The 19,159-nt window shown below is 46.6% G+C and overlaps 2 protein-coding genes and 1 long non-coding RNA gene across 3 annotated transcripts; all 3 read right to left on the reverse strand.

Annotated features, from left to right (window-relative positions):
- Positions 1–7,657: 7,657 nt before the first annotated feature.
- Positions 7,658–9,434, reverse strand: LOC123184146 (uncharacterized). The gene is made up of 5 exons (XR_006492928.1): positions 9,383–9,434; positions 8,692–9,243; positions 8,452–8,589; positions 8,198–8,380; positions 7,658–8,085 (listed from the first exon to the last, which is right to left on the reverse strand). It is a non-coding gene; the product is annotated as an uncharacterized lncRNA (long non-coding RNA).
- Positions 9,435–9,599: 165 nt separating this feature from the next.
- On the reverse strand, positions 9,600–14,207 carry LOC123186844 (disease resistance protein RGA2-like). Its single transcript, XM_044598526.1, has one exon. It carries the CDS (start codon positions 13,995–13,997, stop codon positions 9,600–9,602), a length of 4,398 nt encoding a protein of 1,465 aa, XP_044454461.1. The 5' UTR covers positions 13,998–14,207.
- Positions 14,208–17,196: 2,989 nt separating this feature from the next.
- On the reverse strand, positions 17,197–18,871 carry LOC123184147 (noroxomaritidine synthase 1). The gene has a single exon (XM_044596319.1). The coding sequence runs from the start codon at positions 18,703–18,705 to the stop codon at positions 17,302–17,304; it is 1,404 nt and encodes a 467-aa protein (XP_044452254.1). The 5' UTR covers positions 18,706–18,871; the 3' UTR covers positions 17,197–17,301.
- Between the last annotated feature and the right edge of the window lie 288 nt (positions 18,872–19,159).

Here is a 19,159-nt window from a genome sequence, read left to right on the forward strand (position 1 = left end):
TCCGCAGCACCAGTTTTCGTTGACAACAGGCTGTCCGCTACATCTTTTGTTATTTGGGGCTTATGACCTGCGCGGAGGAGTTGCTTGTTAGTCAGTGCAAAAAGGCATCATCTCTCCATCTGATTACAATGAACCAAATCTGAATATTTACATCTAATCTTGATATTTTTATTGCACAAATGCTGCAGCCACCTTCGAAATGTGCATCCCCTTAATTTACCCGTATCGGGACTGTATGAGGGTTTAGCTTCTTATTAGCAGCCAAGTCGCTCCTCCTCCTTCAAGAAAGAAAGCTAGGGTTTCTGCCTCTCGCCGGCACCGCCGCAGGTCCGCCTCGTCTCCAGTGGCCCTAAGGGCCATGGGGGCGCGGTGGATCTTGCTAAGGGCCGGCAGGAGGGCTCCGTTTTCAGTCGTTTTTTCCTGTCTTGTTAGGGTTTGTGTCATGCTCAGAAAGGCGAGACGGCGGCGGCTCCCTGAAGATGGAATAAAGGTCTCCCCGCCTAGCCCCCGTTTCGGTGGTGCATCTAGCATCGTTGGTGGGCGTGTGGAGGTGTGTCTCTGGCGGATCTATCTTTGATGGATTTGCTCGGATCTCGTCGTTGTTCATCTACGTTCGTGTGTCTTCGGGTTGAATCCTTCCAACCTAGGTTATTCTTCATCGGCGGCGGTTGCTGTTCTGGTGCGCTGGTCCTATGGGGCCTTAGCACAACGACTTCCCGACTGTCTACTACAAAAAGTTGTGCCCGACTGTGGCATTGGAGGGGTCATGACGGCGGCACGCCTTCGGCTCGCTTCAGTGCTTGTAGTCGTCGCTAGATGGTCTACGGATCTGGATGTAATTTTTATTTCTGGTGTTCGTTGTTTTGCCATGATTGAAGATGAATAGATTGAAAGTTTTTCAAAAAAAAAAAATTCTTACCCGTATCGGATCCTACGACCAGAATTATTGGCAAAGCTTCATATATGTGGTTCAAAACCAAACAGCAAGCCACGGCCTCATGAAATCGATTGGGCCGGCCTCATGTATAGGCCCCCGTGCGTTTTCCCTTAGGAGTGAATGTGATTGAAAACGATTGGGCCAGAAGTATTAATATGGGCTGCGAGAGAAACGATAAGAAAGAGACAACGATTGATTAAAAGGACTCCTCCCCTCAAAATAAAAAAAAAGATTAAAAGGACTCCGGTGGCTCTACGATCGTGATCTCTTTGGATTGGATCATCGTCCTGCGCCGCATGTCCGCCTTGAGGCCACCATGGGCGGACCTGCCGCCGGAACTGCTTCTCGACATCTCCGGCCGCCTACATGAACTCGCCGACTTCGTTCGCTTCCATACCGTCTGCACGTCGTGGCGTGGTGCAGGACTACTGCACTCTCCACGAACGCGGCCCATGTTCCGGCCGTGGCTCCTCATGCCATGTGACGGCATTATTGTACACTCTGCCGTCAACTTTGAGGGCGTGTCGACCTCGGGCCTACGCCGTGACTGTGATGACATGGTCCTCGCGGAGCCGCCTGGTGCATCATCAGCTGATGATAGAAAGTGGGTGGGTAGCAGAGATGGCACGGCCGCATGGATCTTCACATGGAGTACCCAGCCAAAACTCGTAAATCTTCTCACAGGGGACATCACCCTGATGTCTCAGCTTCCAGAGAATGCTGATGATAAGACGAAACAGCTTTGGAAGGATCCCCGTGGTAATCCTCGTGGTATCGTCTATGGTGATGGCACCGTTTTCCTATACACCTGTATTCGACAAGAGCACACGATGATCCTAACGGCGGCCACCATGCCTCCTGGTGATGCAGCATGGAGCATCACGCTGAAGGAGCTAGATGTGCCAAGAAGTAGGCTTTTGAACGTAGCGTATCACAATAGCAAGATCTATGTGCGCGCATGCGACAAGTTAGTGCCAAAGTTGAATGCAATCAATGAAAGAGACTACATCTGTGGTGGCACGTACCTTTTGGAATCCCGTGGCGAGCTTATATCGGCATTCGTTCTACACGAGCAAGGTTGGCAGGTCAATGATGATCTCTCGTCAGGCACACTCTTGGTGGAATTGGAGGCGCTGGAAGAAGCGAATGGGGACGACAAGATGCGGTGGGTCGAGAGAGAAGGACGGAGCTTGAGCGACCGTGTTCTATTCCTTGGTTCCCCGGCTAGCTTCTCCGTGGACGCCACAGAGCTAGGCATGGACGGTGGGTGTGCCTACTTCGTCCTTGAGGCATGCGTGTTTAGGTACAACTTCATCAACCGCGAGGCAAAACTCCTCGAGTGGTTGCGCCACGGATCGGGCGCTGACGGGGTAAATTTGTGGCTCCGGCCCCAGCCTACCATTGCTCCCATTCAAGAAATTAGAGAAAGGCTGCAAGATTCAAACAAAGGGAGGAAGGGATAGTATTTTATTAGTAACTAGGATGAATTGTGGAATTCAAAAGTTTAGTTTAGGTGTTAGTTATGTCTCAAAATCTCCCTGGTTTTAATCTTTTCTATCTACTGATAAAATTATGCTCTTTGAGTAGTAAAGGGGAAACCATCATTCATTCAATTAACATGACATGTTCATTGCAATCAACTTTCACACAGTGTTAGAATAAATCCGGGGCGTACCGTTGATCATCCGAGGACCAAGCAATCACACGAGCACGACACCGAGATTTGTTAACGAGGTTCACCGATATGGCTACATCCCCGGGGCCTGACTATGGGCGCTCCTCCCCGTGACACCGTCACAATACCGCACACCGGCCGCCCGGGCGCCGGCACACGCCGCCGGCTCCCCTTGCGCGCCTGTGCTATTATGCTGGCATAGGTTATATCGTGTGTCTACCCGCGCTATATATGAGAGGCCTAGAATACAAGTGTCCTACTAGGACACGCCTACATATCCTATGTAAACACAATACAACTACAAGTCTAACTGTAACCTACCTTGTACACAATATTCGACACAACTCTAACAAACTCCACCTTGGCGAATATTCTCCACCACCTTGAATTCGTCAATGCGTCAAACTTCCATGTACATTGGACTTGAGCTTATCCCATGAAAACCGCTGCTACTCCAAAGACTCCATGTGACTCCACTTGCAACTTGTAGTCCCTTCTTTTCTTGACCACAGTCAACACACGAGCAAAATTAAGTTCCTTATTACTCTAGTCCGTGCTCCCAACTTCCAGAGTATCCGTCAATGCCATCACACACCGATCACTGACCTGCGTGAAAGTGAACAACTCACATATTGGGTGTCACACATAAGAGTTACCTGAACTCAACATCACCGCTCCTTTCTTGACCGCCTGTCTGAAACTTGAAGAAATTTAACCATTGCTTGTAGTCATCCCGAGTCAAATTCGCAGTTGTCTCACCACATGTATGACCACCAGAGCCCTGGCCCGTCTCCATGTCCCGTGCGTACCGCACGCCTCGCCACTATTACCGCACCGAGCCTCTGCTGTCCCGGTCGAGTCTCAAGGGTCGCGGACCCACACCACTCAACCCCCACTGCATAGTACCACCGATCATCACCGACCGATGACGAGTTTTACGCTTCCACCAGACCATCGGGCTCCAGTCCGAATTACGTGTCCCTCGCTTTTCTTCCGCTGAATAGGCTTCGATTCTCTGGATCCTTACACCGTAGCCCCTCAATCCAGCTCCACCTTCAACATGACTCCATGGTAGATGATCAATCCACCCTCACGCCCCGTCGACTTCAAGCTCCGTCTGTACATCACCTTGAATCAACCCCGCGCCATAGTCTTGTCGAAGCTGCACAAGCCTCGGGCATGTGCACCACGTGTTTCCACGCCCAGAAGTCGGTCACCATCAGCATCACGCTCCTATGTCGTCGTCGCCGATCTCACCACCGTCTTCTGTATCAACCGACTTGCGTCGATCCGTCAGACTGCCTAGTCTGACCGAGCCGAACTCGTTTGACTGTACGACACACTCAAGGCTCCCAAATCGTTTTCCACGAATCTCCATCCATCACCTGATAATTCCATCTTAGCTGACATGACTTCCTGCAACGCTTTCAAGCATCTCTATTGCGCCAACAAATCTTTCACCTTTGTCTGCCATAACCCAAGGTTTCCAGTCCAGTCAACTTCTCCACCTTAAACCTGGTACCCGTTGACGACATGGTTCTTTGTATGACTGACCTTATAAAAAAAATAATCTGAGCTTTCCACATGATGTCCCAAGTACACGAACACCGCGTACTACTAATAATTCGAACTAGTTGGTCTTCACGTGAAATTTGGCTCCCTGTCTTAGCTCAACCTCCCGATGCTAGCTATTTGCCTTGTCATACCCTTGCACCATGGATCTGTATCAATGGATGCCTTCTCCGCCGATTGGGTCTGCCATGTGTCGATTTTATTTTGTCACAAACAAATCTCTGTATTCTTTCTTTGCGTGCTAGCTCCTGGCTGAGTCTCGTTGCATGGCCTGCCACGCGTGCCTCCGGATCGCAGTCGCACCTTGCAATCGATACGCATACGCTGCCACGCGCTTCTGCCGCGACGCAGGCAGACCGTCCGCTGATCCGACGCCTGTTGCAACCTTTCCGATCTCGCCAAGATCTCCATCAGTTTCCGATTACTTCTTGTTTTGGACCAGATCGTTTTGTTGCTCTCCTGTCATGTCCCACGCGATCGCCGAAATAAAATCCCGTCGACAAAGCCATCGACTAGCTTTCACAGTCACGAACTCTTCAAAACCTCCTCCAGATCAACTTCACCGTAGCCTCAAACAACCTAGCTCTGATACCACTTGTTAAAATAAATCCGAGGCATACCGTTGATCATCCGAAGACCAAGCAATCACACGAGCACGACACCGAGATTTGTTAACGAGATTCACCGATATGGCTACATCCCCGGGGTCTGACTATGGGCGCTCCTCCCCGTGACACCGGCCGCCCGGGCTCCAGCACACGCCGCCGGCTCCCCCTTGCGCGCCTGTGCTATTATGCTGGCATAGGTTACATCGTGTGTCTACCCGCGCTATATATGAGAGGCCTAGGATACAAGTGTCCTACTAGGACACGACTACATATCCTATGTAAACACAATACAACTACAAGTTCAACTGTAACCTACCTTGTACACAATATTCGACACAACTCTAACACACAGGCTGCTATATATATCAAAGCTTCATCGTCTGGTACAGTCGCCGAATGGGTCTCATCAAAGATAAAAGTAGTCTTGAGTCTTGACAATTGAGAGAAGCGAACCACCAAATTCAGTCAGACCCACGACACCAAAGCTCTCGACTCCGTAGCTTCTGCCCCTTGGCAATGGTATACACCATCACCATGATGGTCAGCTGGTGACCCATCACGCATCACGGCCACCCGCACTCACCGCTCTGAAAGCGCACAGCATCAACATTGAACTTGACGGCTCATCATCGCCTTTCTGAACTTGACTTGGAGCAAAGGCATCTGTAACAAGTCGCCCGACAGCGCAGTCAGGCTGTCCCCCTTCCCGTCGACAATGCTTCCATTTCTGAGATGCCACCAACGCCTCAGTAGGTGGAGAAACAGGGCAACAGAAGGGTCTGTCTGATACTACAAACTATCGAAGTGCATTGTAACTCATATTTCATCATCAGGTAAAATCCAAACTCTGAATCTGAGATGCATCACATACATAGTAGATGTCAACTTCTCCGGACGCAAAGAAAGAAAGAAAGAAAGAAAGAGATCTCCAGCCAACCTTTGCATCGTTAAAATTTGACTCTGTTTTGCCACCGAGCAACACCAGTGGGGACATTAAAAGTAGAAAACACACAGATGTACACACACTGTAATGAAGGCCGTCTTCTACTAGCAAGGTTTCCTGTGGGCTGTGTCAGAGTACATCAATTTTTTTCAGAGATACGCAACCAACATACCGACCCGCCAAGTCGCCTCAGGTCCTTTGGTAAATTATTACAGTCCATATATAAGCCTGCGATGATCTGGTTCAGCTACCCTGCAATAATCCATTGTCTTTTTTATGTATAGTACCATTAACGTTGGCACTGGCACTAGACAGGACGTAAAATCACTGCTCAGTAAATAGCAAGTTCAACTGCGTGCAGAAGCAGGCATGTATAGATCAGCAGCGCGGGAATGGGCCTCCGTGTTCCATGTTCACATCTGCGTGGCAAAGCAGCAGCAAGGGAGCGACACGAATTACTAAATTACTCACAAATTACTAGTGAATATTTTCAGAGGATGGCCCAACTGGTTCAGAAGACTAAATTACTCACAAATCAAACCAAGTACGGGAAGATGAGCTCCAGGGCTCTCAGATAGATCCGGGGTTGGTTTTATACCCAGGTAATATTAACTTTTACGCTAAAGTAAAGCAGGTGAACAAGGAGACAGTACAGTTAATAATTCAAACAGCGACAGCTCCGTTCTCCAGAGCCATTTTCTTGGATGCGCGATCAAGGTGGTGGTGTGTCATAACTCATGACTCCGGGCGAAGCCGTAAGTTGCCATTACATTGAAGATAACCACTGGGTGTCGCTCTCTTCAGTTAACAACATGACAAGTGTCGGTTTCTTCACAAGAAGATGCAGTCTGGCTGTTCCTGACAAGGAGGGAGATGCGTAAGTAATTGGCATGGTTCGGCTAGTCACGGTCAGAATAGTTTGTCCTACACAAAATGCTGAATCACCGAAATACTAACCATCGCATGCGCGGTATGAATGTGAATGATCTACTCATCTCAGGAATTTCTGAGCGACATCACAAGGCTGACAGGCTTCAGATATACCACCTAGCTGCAGTCTACACTTCAGTATTTCTCTTCTTCCTTAGCATGGCCTATTTACCTCGAATTAATGAAAGCTCTCCGGTGTTTTAGGTACACCCATTAAATTCTGGATGCATCGAGCAGGTGTGTAGCAGTCCTTGATAAACCTGAGTGGATTGGATAACAGCTGAACATGGTCCAGAGGGCATTCCAATTACACACACGGTCACACCTGCAAAATTCGACCAGCCAATTTAATTCAGATGTTTTTTTGTACAAAGGTGGGCATTATGATCCAATGTACGCACAAGGAGGGGATGTAAAAAGGACACAAATGAGCATCTCCTGCTCTGATGCTAGGATCAGCTCATTGTGAAGAAGAGGCTCATTTGAAGAGCACCTTGAGCTGCTGGATTCTCGACTGCAGTAAATGGTGCCCCTCTCTGTCTCTGGTGATGATATCTTGGGACTTCACTGCCTTTGCTGACAATCAATAGGCACGCCCGAAGAACTGAAGGTCAACACTTCAAGCATTTTCTTGCTGAGAAGACCATTTTTCTCAGGCAGCTATCTTCCATTCCATGCAACATCTGCTGGCAAAGCAGCGCCAAAAGAAACGTGTAAGTGCCTGGCATGGTTCTGCGGGCAGGGTTTTTTTTTTAAGTAAAGGAGGATGTACCCCCGGCCTCTGCATCTGGATCTGCGGGCAGGGTAAAAGTACTTTGCGATACACTGATACTGAATGAGCACAATATATACTAACCATCGAGCCAACCTTTGTCTTGGCATTGTTATACACCACACCCGGTGCGCTGCGACTCATATTTCATCATCAGGTAAAATCCAAACTCTCTGTCTAATAGAACTCCACATGTACATATAGTTACAATTTTCTTCTGGATGCAAAGGAAGGAATAAATCTCCAGCCAACCTTTGCATCGTTGAGATTAATCAAGCTCAGTTTTTTGCGACCGAGCAACAACACTCGGGGAAATTTGAATTAACGAGCCCCCAGACCCATTAATTCTTGCACACATGGTGCACACACACTGTCACCGTAACAAGAAACACGGACATGAATGAGCACTACACTAGAGGAGCACGCCAGCAATGAAGGGAGGCAGGCACATCTTCCACCAGACGGGTATGATCCAAAAGAAGCACCATTTATCAAACAACGCCCTCAGTGATCTTCTCATCACCTCGTAAAGCCAACAACAATGGCGTGCAGACATTCCAGGATTATTACGACTCTGTGATGAGTGAAGGAAGAATGGATGGTTTCAGTCCTGCCAGCCATATATCTTGGGCACCACGGGCACGAGGCCTGGCAAAGCAGAAGTAAACGAAATGTGTCAGCACTTGGCACGGCTCTGCCGCCCAGGGATAGAGTACTTTGCATTATTACTACTGTAATACTGAATGAAGGAAATGCTAACCATCGCAGATATGTAAGTCAGTCTGAGCGACGTCACGAGGCGACTGCAGGTTTCAGATATACCACCTCCGCATGGACCCCTCTGTTGGCATGGCTCCAGCGAGCATATCGCATCTGTAACTGCACGACAATTACTCTGTCGACTTGTTGCAAGCCAATCCATCACCCACCTCGGCAGACGATTCTGAAACGGTTTGAAGTCAGTTAACCTGATAATCGAGCTGGTGTACATCCTGAAGTTCACAGCCTTGTTACCTCGCATGAACGAATTTTCTGCTGTGTTTTAGGTACACCCATCGCAGGAGTCGTCGAGTAGGTGTGTCTACCACTACCTTCCGGTGCCCTGAACTGTTCACCGGCATTGTAGACCTTCTGCAGTTACTCACACCTGTCCTGCAGTTAAACACATGCAGTTTGACCAACAGAAACTAAATCATGATCATGCCAACTGGTGATAAAGACAAGTATGGAGTTTGAACCGCTCAAGAAAAACACCTGATTCAGGCCTCCGAGTGAATTTTGATACAGCATGCCTGGTGACTTGTCCATGGAATTATATAATGCAGTCTTAAAATGGCATGAAAAGAGAGTAGCTTGTCCAGAACTGACAACTGAGTATGGTGAAAGAGAATGAAACCTAACAAGTGAAAGTTCAGATAATATAGATAAAACCAACATGTTGCACAAATTCACAGTTCCAGCACGAATATGCATTACCTGTGCTGTAACGTGTTGCATACTATTCTTGTGAAGATCTTATACACCATCAAATCTTCATGGGCTTTGGACAAAATGTAAACACGGGTGGCTACAAGCCTACCAAAAAAAATACAAGAACACCTGAACAGCAAGATAACAGAAATTAGGAATGTAAGAACACTTGGTACTGATAGCAATGTAGCAATGTTAGAAAAAACTGATGACCTGGATATCAGTATCTCAACCCCAAAGCTCATTTATTCTATCATCATGCCAGAGTCTTGATGAATGACAATAACCCAAATTTAAATGCAAAATATGAAGAAGACTATCAGATCAAACAAACACCTGCACAGAGAACCAAACCAAATGGTGATCACAGATTGCGTTGGTAATTACATCTAATAAATAAAAAGAGGCCTGTAGAAGGCATTTGGTGATAATTGTGTTGGTTTCTCAACTTATGTTCCATTTTAGATGTACTCACAAGATTTTGAACAGGAAGGAAAATGGCTGCCACAAGTCATGCATGTACCACACACGTACTCACCAGATGTATGGAAAGAGCAGAGCAATACAAGGCTAGAAATTCCAAGGCATTGTCCTGCACAGTGGATGGGAACAAATCGAAGTGTTATTAAGAAGGATTGCAGGAAAAGGGCAAAGTGAAAAAACACAAGAAAGTATGTTTGTCCTACCTTGGGTCAGTCTATTTTGACGGAAAGTATGGTTCCCAGTAACCCCCTGCACTGCTCTTTCAGCTCCGCGTTACAGCACTTAGAGACATCCAGCTCTAGCAGGTAATCCAGGAGGCCATCGTTGGGCAACGACGAGACAGCTGGGCAGAAGCGGAGCAATAATGTGTTGAGACTGTTAAGCTTGTGCAGCCCTGCAGGGAGTTGCTGAAGACTGTGGAAACACAAAAACTTAAGTTGCTGGAGGGAGGAGAGGAGCTGAAGGGCGGCCTCTTGCTTCTTGCTGAAGCGCTTCATCCCTTCAGACCCTATCCCACCAAGTTCAAGCTTGGTGAGGGAGGAAGAGAGGAAGCTGCAGATAGGTGCACTAAGAAGTCCCCTGGCATCATCCGTGCAGAGCTCCCGCAGTGTGGATGAAACAGGCTCCCGCCAGGGATTGGGAACCCAACCAGCAAAGAACCTATGGCTTCCAATGACTTGTAATTCCTTGAGTTGGCCACAGGCAAGGAGAAACTCCAAGCCGTGACATTTCAGATCCTCTCCGCAATACCACAATTGTAATCTGGTAAGAGAGAAGAGATTTGAGAGGGGCTCCAGTGTCTCCATGCCTTTCACAGCTGAAAGCTTCAGGAACCTCAGGGAGGAAGGAAAAATGTGATGGGAAAATGAGAAGGCGGATAGAAATCTTGGGGTGCCCTCTATTCTTAGTCTCTGGAGGGATCGGAAGGTTTCAAGCCATCCTCCTCCTGGAACAAGAGTTGGTGGGTCCACCAGTACCAGCTCTTGGGACTCGCAGATGACCAACTCCTGAAGTGAGTCAAAGAGATGAGCTGGGAAGAGCAGCACCCCTTCATCCTCTTCCTCTTCTGCTGCTCTTATTTCATCTTCATCCATCTCTGGTGCTGCCGATGTTGTATGTCGCAAATCCACCCCTACTACCAAACGTTTTATGTTTTTACAAAACCTTATGTCCAATTTAGAGAGATTTGGGAGGTGAGGGATGAGATCTGTCAATTCCTTCCCACTATTACCATTTAAGTCCCAGATCGTGATAAACTCAACAGGGAGCTGCCATTCCACATCACCCTGACCTCCTAGTGGTCCAACTAGACCATCTGATTTTCTTACAATCAATGTCTTCACCGAGGTTAGCATTAAGAGGTGCTTCAACTCCAGAGGTGGGCACCTCTCGAGTGTCAGCTTCCCAAGACTAGTTTCTTTATCAAAAACTAACACTTGGTCGATGCTATGTAGATCACCCTCTCCGATAATCTCCAATTCTGCTCCATTGGATGATTTTGAGTACGCAAACTCCTTTAGCATCTTTATACATTTCATCTTGACAAAACAAAGACTTTCCATCCAGGAGATGGGAATCACTGGCAAGAATTCGGGACAGTCGCATACCTCAAGCTCTTGTAGCTTGGGGAACCAATCTGGGGAAACAATGTGGTCCAAGAAAGGCAACCCCAATAGTTTCGGGCACTCCCTAATAATCAGAACTTGCAAAAGAGGGAACATATGAGCATCCGGTGGCAACAAGTCTCCACTAACGGAAGACTCTTGTTCAGCTGGGTAAACCCAATTTTCAAAACTTCCTAGGCCAATTAGTTCAAGCTTTATTAGCATGCAAAAGCTTTTCTCTATAGTAAACTCCTTCGGCTTGTCAACATGCTCCAATCTTAGTTCACGAAGATCCCATGCCTTCCCTAAAGAAGGGAAAACTCCCCAAGAAACACAATAAAGACTAAGAGATTGTAGAGCATCAACAGCGAGCTCATCACCTAGCCATGCTGGGCAAGAAGGGCCTCTGTTCCCTCTAATGCACAACATTTGAAGATCTCCATGCGGTCGAAGGTTCTCAAGAACCATTGCTTCCACACCAGGCTCAACAGTAGATCGATCACTATCCCAATCCATTGTTAACCTCCTCAAGTAGTTTTTCTCTATCAGTTTTGCTTGAGCTGCTTCGTCTTTTGTATGCACTTTCTCGAGGTTGTAGATGCCAAGTTCCCTTAGCTTGGTCAAATGCTCTAGTTGCTTTAGTTCAAATCCTTCACTCTTTTTATTGACCTGAAATACCTTTAACTCTTCCAAGAGTTTAAGTTTTCCCACATTATAAATATGAGAATGAAGCTCCTCATCTCTTGGGGTATAATAATGGCACAATTTTGCAAGGTTGCTCATGTCTTCAGGAAAATCACAACTGCCATGCCACGACTTAAGATCTAGAACCCTTAAGTGATAAAATTTAAGGATGCTAAGTGGTAAATGCATCTGCCACTCCTTTGTCCCTAGACATAGGAATCGTAGGTGGACAAGTCCTGAAAAGTTATGTAACATGGATTCCACGGGATACGTCATGTCAGGAAAATAAAGAACACGAAGAGCATTTGCTTCCCCAAAAAAATCACCAAATATCTTGGCAAAACCTTTATCCATTTTTCCAAATAACATCAATGTTTGCAAATGTTCAACCTTCAATGATGTCTTCAACTTTTCCAATTCACTCTTAATGTTTTGAGAAGACACTGCATTATATTCACCCAAGTTCTCTGTGCGTACATACAAGTGATGGGTGGATGGCTGAATATCTACTGACCCAACATCAGAGAGATGTAAACTAAGACAATCATGTGATGCAACCTTCAATGCCAAATCATGCAATAGGTCATGCATAACATAATGCAGACCATCATTAGTTTCCTCTTCTCTGAAAAATCCATGGATAACTAGCTCATTTAAATTACTCAAACCTATATCTTGAACAACTTGGTTTTGGCCACCAGGTACCAAAATGTCTAGTCCGGTCCACAGGTTGATGAGCTCGTGGCTTCTGAAATGATAATCTTCAGGAAACAATGCAGAATAGGAGAAACATTGTTTCAAATAAAAAGGGAGAAAGTCAAAGCTAATCTTCAAGGCAGGCATAATTTCATTGTCATCGGTTTGCTTCTCCCATTCCTTACTTTTTAGGACCCTTTTCCAATGCCGCAAGCTAAGTTCTTTACTCAGTAATCTACCAACAGTTTTTGCTGCAAGAGGGGAGCCCTTCAGCTTTTCCATTATCTTATCTCCTGTCTCAAGTAAGAAATGTTTATCCCTTGCACATTGTTCATCACCAAAGACAAATGCAAGAAATAACTTCCTAAACTCTTCAGATTCTAAACCATTCAGTTCTATTGATTGGCCAGTTGTTTTAACCTTTTGTGCTATTGCCTGGAACTGAGTTGTGACTAGAATCATGCACCCCCTTTCTTCTGATTGATTGAGCGTCGACAATAATTTTTTCCAATCATCACCATTACTAATCCGCCATATATCATCCAATACAAGCAAGAACCTTTTATATTTTAATCTTTGTTCGATCACATCTTCTGTTGTAATAGCCTCTTTTTCCATTTCAACTCGAGGTGTACATGTTTTAATTTGTTCTAGCACCTTATCTAGATTGAAATTGAGCGATACACATATCCAAATCATGACTGGAAAATGATTCTGCACTTGCTGGCTGCGATATATGTGTTGTATAAGAGTTGTCTTCCCCATTCCCCCTGTACCCACTACCGGCAACACAGTTAGACCCTTGTCATAGTATTGACCCTTGGTGATATCATGTATGATGCTATTCATGACATGGTCCCTCCCATACAGTTTTGGCTCATCAATTCGACTTTTGGTGATAGGACGACTCAGGGCAATGTCTGGGACAGTTCTAGGGCCACAATGTATCAGAATCTTGCTAACCTCATTGCGCATAAGTTGCAATTTCTCTACAATGTCCTTCATCCTTTGAGAGAAATAAACCCTATTAAACTCAAGCTTTGGTGTTTCTTGCAAATTGCCACAATCATCATCACTATCACAGTCGTCATCACTGCCACGATCACCATCACGAACATGTGGATGCAGGGAAGATGAGCAAGGGAGGAGTTTACCAAGCTTGGGCATGCATCCGCTAAGCTCCTGGTTGGCGTCTGGGGCCGAGGAGTCGCTGTGTGACCTCTGCCGATGCTTAGCACAGTTGACCAGTTTGCCAAAAGCTTTGGCGGTGTGGCAAGCATTAAAGGCAAGGTTGTGGAAGCAACCCTTGTTGTGCTCGCCGGCAGCATCATCGGTGCCATGGAGCTCATCGTGGATGCGGAAGTAGTCGAGCTCATCTAGCAAGTCTTCAGCATTTTGCGCCGAGTCACGCAGCTTCTGCAGCAACATCTCCATGGCCGGCCCGCCGAGCTCCTTGCGTCCAGCTTGTTCGAGCGTGGCCTTCACCAGCATCAGTTCCATGCTGAGGGCCTCGATGTTGAAACCAAAGTTCCTGGTGGCCGCCCATGCCTCCAGCACCCCGTCCGCAACGGGGGCTAGCGCCTTGCCGACTACCCATTGCGCCGCACTGAGGGCCGCGTACATCCTCCCTCAGATGCAGGGGATGGACAACCTACATCGATCCAGGAACAAAAGGGGATCCATCAACCGTGGATATATGCATGCATTAGTTTGCCGTCACCAATCCTGGAGGAGGATGATAGTAGTACTGATTGTATAGGCTAGCTGCAAATTAAAGGAGGAGTAGCCTAGTAGGTACTGACGACGTTCACGCGCGCACGAGTTGCTGCTCTGCCGGTGATGGACGTCCCCTGCCTGCCGTGGAGGCCTAGCTAGTTGCAAAACGGTGGGTAAAGCCGTTGAGAGAGAACTGATATTGATATACAATCTCTCTAACCTGTAAGCTGGGTAAACATGGAGTCTGAGTCTCCTCTCTTGCAAGCCAAAAAGGAATTGAAAGTGAAATGTTCCGACAGAAACTCGTTTGTTCTCTGAAAAGCATATACAATTCAGTCAATGCACTTGTATAAAACATTCAGAACCGCAGCTCGGTCAGCTTGTGATTCTGGAAACTGCAACAGTGGGCTCTGTTAACCTACATGTATTTGTGTGTGTGAGCATTGTACGAAGTCTCGTCAGTAGGCTAGTATAGTGTACGTGTGTGCAATTTTCCCTCCAGCACACACGTCCCTCCACCTCTCGAACACGGCCGCCCACGATTTCTATCGTGGCCCTAGTGCCCTCTGTTCCCTCTGTATATGTACCCCCCCAGGTGAATTGATCAAATGTGTTGAATCTTCTCCCTGAAACAGGCTCGACCAGCTTGTGATTCAGACCAAGAGATGTCTTTGGGAGGAGCAGTAGAGAATTTGCTTGGGATGGCACCTCATACCAAGCACTAGGTATGTCCGTGCTTGCTCCCTGAAAAGAGTTGAACAAGGTACAATGATGGGAGCAAAGATTGTCTGAATCATTTCAAAGCAGCAAAGATGCAAGGTAGCACAAGGTAAGGTATACAGATTAAAAAGTTGAGTTTACCTTCTTTTGCCAAACATTGATAGAAGGCTAGCTAGAAGTGTCAAGTACGCTTCCAAAGCCTGCTGCCTGCACAAGATCGATCAGCTCATGTGAATGCAGGCGAGCAGTACGGAGCAGCTGAAATCACTGAAACGAAAATTAGCGGTACGGGACTTATAAACAGTCCAGCTAGTGCCGGCGCCTCGCCGAGCCCTTCCCTGCTGCCCGCGCCGCCAGCGTGTGGAAAGACGGCGGCGACTTGCCGATTCTCTGCGATTTGGGTGGGGATCTCTCTCTCTCGAGGAGGAGGACGAGAGGAGGTCATGTTCGGTGTTCTCCTTTTTTTTTTTTGAGATTTACTTTTCTTTATCTAGGCTCACTAAGCCCACCAAACAACTGAACGCCCAATGAAACCGTCTCCTGTTTTCTTCGCCTCTGGGTCCACCAGATGCAGCACTTACCGCCAAAAAAAACACTAGCATCTGAGTGATTTAGATTTTCTATAAAAAAAATCTGAGTGCTTTAGAGTGAACATGATTCCAAAAAGGACAAAATGTTGTGGAAATTCAAAACACGGCCCGTTTGAATTGTTGTGGGATTCAGCAGTACTTGGTACGGTAGCGACTCATATGAAATACTGTGGTGCGACATTTTCTGGTTGTAGTTCCTAGGGGTTTTTAATTTGTTTTCATTGTGATTAACAGAAAAATACTTATTTGAAAAAATGTGAACAATTTTTAAATTGTGGGATTTTTTCCTAAAGTTTCAAACATATTCTGAATTTTCTTTTCTTAAATTCCATATAAAGACTGAAAATAAAAAAAAAACCTGGTAAAGGAAACAAAATGAAAAACGAAGAAAAACCGACCAGAGCCTTCTAGAAGGTTCCCAAAAACCGGATTCCCGTGCCCATTTAGCTCACTCGTTATTAGCATGATGTGTGCGAGTGACCCACATTTTTAAGGAGCGTACGTTGAATTGGAAATACCATTTTGGCTGCTCTCCTGGTTATTAGGGAGACGAGGCTCAGCTAGTACTGGGCTTAGCTTGGGATCAATGGCAGCAAAGCAACCAACCCTTGAGCACAGCCGGCCCATGATCAGTTCATGGGTTCATTGTGCCGTTGTGCGTGTATGTGTGTGTGTTTTGCATGTGTTAGGAGTGTTGTGGCACATTGGGGATGTGGTGTTTGAATGGAAAGAAAGAAAGAAAGAAATATGAGCAGCTATAACTTTCATGCGTCTCATATAAGATGAAATAGTAACAAATCTCTCTGAATGCAAAGAAAGAATGTGGAATCTGCAGACAGCCTTTTTTGCATCATCGAAATTAAGCTCTGTTTTATGATGCAACGACAACACTTGGAAGGAATGCTAAAAATAATATGAAGAAAAACAGTTGGGGAAATCGCAGAAAACAGCACTGACCTTTGGTAATCAAATAAATCAACACAGACAGTGACAGACAACCTTCCAGCAGATAATACGGCTCCGAGTAAGCAAGCATCCATAGGGTATGTATGGTTGGAAAGCAGGGGAGATGAGCAGAGCGCCATTTGTCAAGCAGCTTCCCTTAATGATATCTTCGGCGCAGTGGGCACGGCGTCGTCAAGGTAAGAACACGCTGACCATTTATTTCGACAGCAGGCAAGATACCATCTGTTCCATGATACGTCGACAGGCAAATAAAACAACAGCAAACGAGATATGCAAATACTTTGCAATAATATCAATGCAAAATACTTACCATCTAAACCTTCTCCAGCTACTCGCACCTGCTAACTTTTGACCATCCATTCCATTAGCTGATTATACTCACAGCAGACACGCATCATCTCCTTCTTAACTTTGCAGCACGCCCGCAAAAAGATATATATCGTAAATATATCGTATAGTCTTACTATTGTATTACTTTGTAAGGTCTTGTGAGAATAATTAATAAAATGGCTGTATGCATCGCCCAAATGCAGAGGCCGGGGTCATCCTCCTTTTCTAAAAAAACGCTTGCTAATTACATACACGCTCATGAGGACACCATCTATTGGATGCTATCGAAGCGGTCCTAAACTGCAGCACATCTTTCTCGGCACATATGTTAACAGAATAAAGCAACTATACAATCCATGTTTATATTCCATAGAAATGTATGGGACATGTACCTAGTCTGCTACGGTGGAGGAAAATATTATGATGCCTTTACACCATGTTTCACACAACGGAGTAATCATTGCTAGCACGTTGGTCGTCTTTCCTAAAAGAAAGATACATTTTGATTCATGGATGCCTTTATTATTGACAATAATGTGGTTGTGGGCAGTACAAAACATTCGTAGTGGCCACTAAGTACGTTTACATAACATGAGAGTCTAATGTTACATTTCTCGCTTTTTCAGCTTAACCATAAGCCCATTTTTCATCTCCAGTATACAAGACGGCTTAGGCTGGATGCTTTGCCCTTCCATCACCTCCACATCGAAGTTCCACAATGTTGAGGCGATGACTGTCTTCATCTGCATAACCGCGATGTCCTTCCCGAGGCACATCCTCGGGCCCGAGTTGAAGGCCAAGAACTTGTGAGATGGTATGTACCTTAGCTTGTTGCCATCCTCCGAGAACCACCTATCTGGATTGTAGTTCAGGCAATCTTTACCCCATATGCCCTGCATTCTCCCCATGGAATGGAGAGAAATAAAGATGGTGTCGCCGGTGTGCACCTCATGGCCACTCGGCATGATATCATCAGCGGCGACTACCTTGCGCTCAAGAGGCGCCGCTGGGTACAACCTGAGAGTCTCGTACAAGACGGCTCTTAGATAGACCAGAGATTTGGTCTCATTCGGCTCGAAGATCACCATGGAATCCACACCGGCCGCTACTTTACGTGATGCAATGGGTGAGAGTTCTTTGCGGATGATTGACACAATTTTAGGGTGTTGGGCAAGGTTGTAGAAAATCCATGTCAATGTTGCTCCAACTGTGTCCCTGGCAGCGAGCATGTAGCTAATGATCATCGCACGGAGCAAGTCATCATCGTCATAATCGGGGTCGTTGAGGAAGGAAGAAAAAATATCTATACCTTCTTGTTCCTCGTCATTGCCAACACGACATGTGTTGACCTTCCTCCTATCCATCATCTCCATGACGAAGGCACATAGCACCGTGTGTGCTGCCTTGAGCTTCCTCTCAGGGTCCATGTTTAGCCACCTGATCAACCTCCAACAAGAAGCTGGCATCATGACTCGGAATAAGGCCACCTCCATGACCGTGTCCATGGCAACGGCAGCGTCCATGGGCGGCATGTCCCAAGATAGGAGACCAGGGTCCACATCGAAGAGAGGAGTAGCAGCCATGTCAAACATAAACCTTGACATGAGTTCTTGCATGTTGAATGGAGTGTCGGTGCTCGCCATGTGCGCAAACAACGGGAGGAGGATGTTCTCTACCTTGTCGCGGCAGCAAGCCTCCATCCTTGCAAGCAACCGCTGGCTGCTGAGTACGCCCTTGATTTTCGCACGCTGTCGACGGGCTGGCTCACCGTCGATGGTGAAGATGCTGCCACCCATGATGTCGAAGATCGCGGCGAACTCCGCACCCTTGGGAAAGTTGGTGTAGTTGGTCGTGAAGATGTGCCGGATGTTGGCAGGGTCGCATGTGACGAAGAACTGCATTCCGGTTCCAGGAGGGCCGTGCGCCCTGAAGTTGTGACCTGATCCAGCGAGGACAAGGGTGAAATAATCCTGCAAGTTGTGGAGGTTGGCCACGAAGGAAGGGAACATGTGCAGTATTGGCCAGTTGTTGGGATCACCGCTGGGTTATTTGATCTACAGCCAGCCCTCAGGCACAAGTAGTATATGGGAAGAAGCAGAACGAGTGTTGTGGAGATGAGCAGCTCTTGCGAGAACATGATTGACGTTGTGATCACAGGTATGGGATATGCTACTACTTAGATGTATCTTTCCATGGGCATGCATGCCTATGGCTTCATATATAGCCAAGTTCCGTCCGTAATACTATGTCATTCAATTGGTACCAGTGGCGGAGACAGGGGGGGACCAGCAAGGGCCCTGGCCCCCTCTAACATCGAGGATTTGTAGTTAATTTACTGATGAACAGTGCAGAATTCATGGTTATTTGCTGCTAAAAGCATGTCTTTATATGATTTGGCCTCTCTCTAACCTGCCTCAACATCCCTTGCCCCCCCTAATAAAAAATTTCTGGCTCCGCCACTGA

Source organism: Triticum aestivum, chromosome 2A (genome assembly GCF_018294505.1).
Source record: "Triticum aestivum cultivar Chinese Spring chromosome 2A, IWGSC CS RefSeq v2.1, whole genome shotgun sequence".
Taxonomy (NCBI): domain Eukaryota; kingdom Viridiplantae; phylum Streptophyta; class Magnoliopsida; order Poales; family Poaceae; genus Triticum; species Triticum aestivum.

What these genes read in the sequence shown, in the direction of transcription:
- LOC123184147 (XM_044596319.1), bottom strand. Translation starts at nt 18,705, where the DNA reads ATGTTCCCTTCCTTCGTGGCCAACCTCCACAACTTGCAGGATTATTTC.
- LOC123186844 (XM_044598526.1), bottom strand. Translation starts at nt 13,997, where the DNA reads ATGTACGCGGCCCTCAGTGCGGCGCAATGGGTAGTCGGCAAGGCGCTA.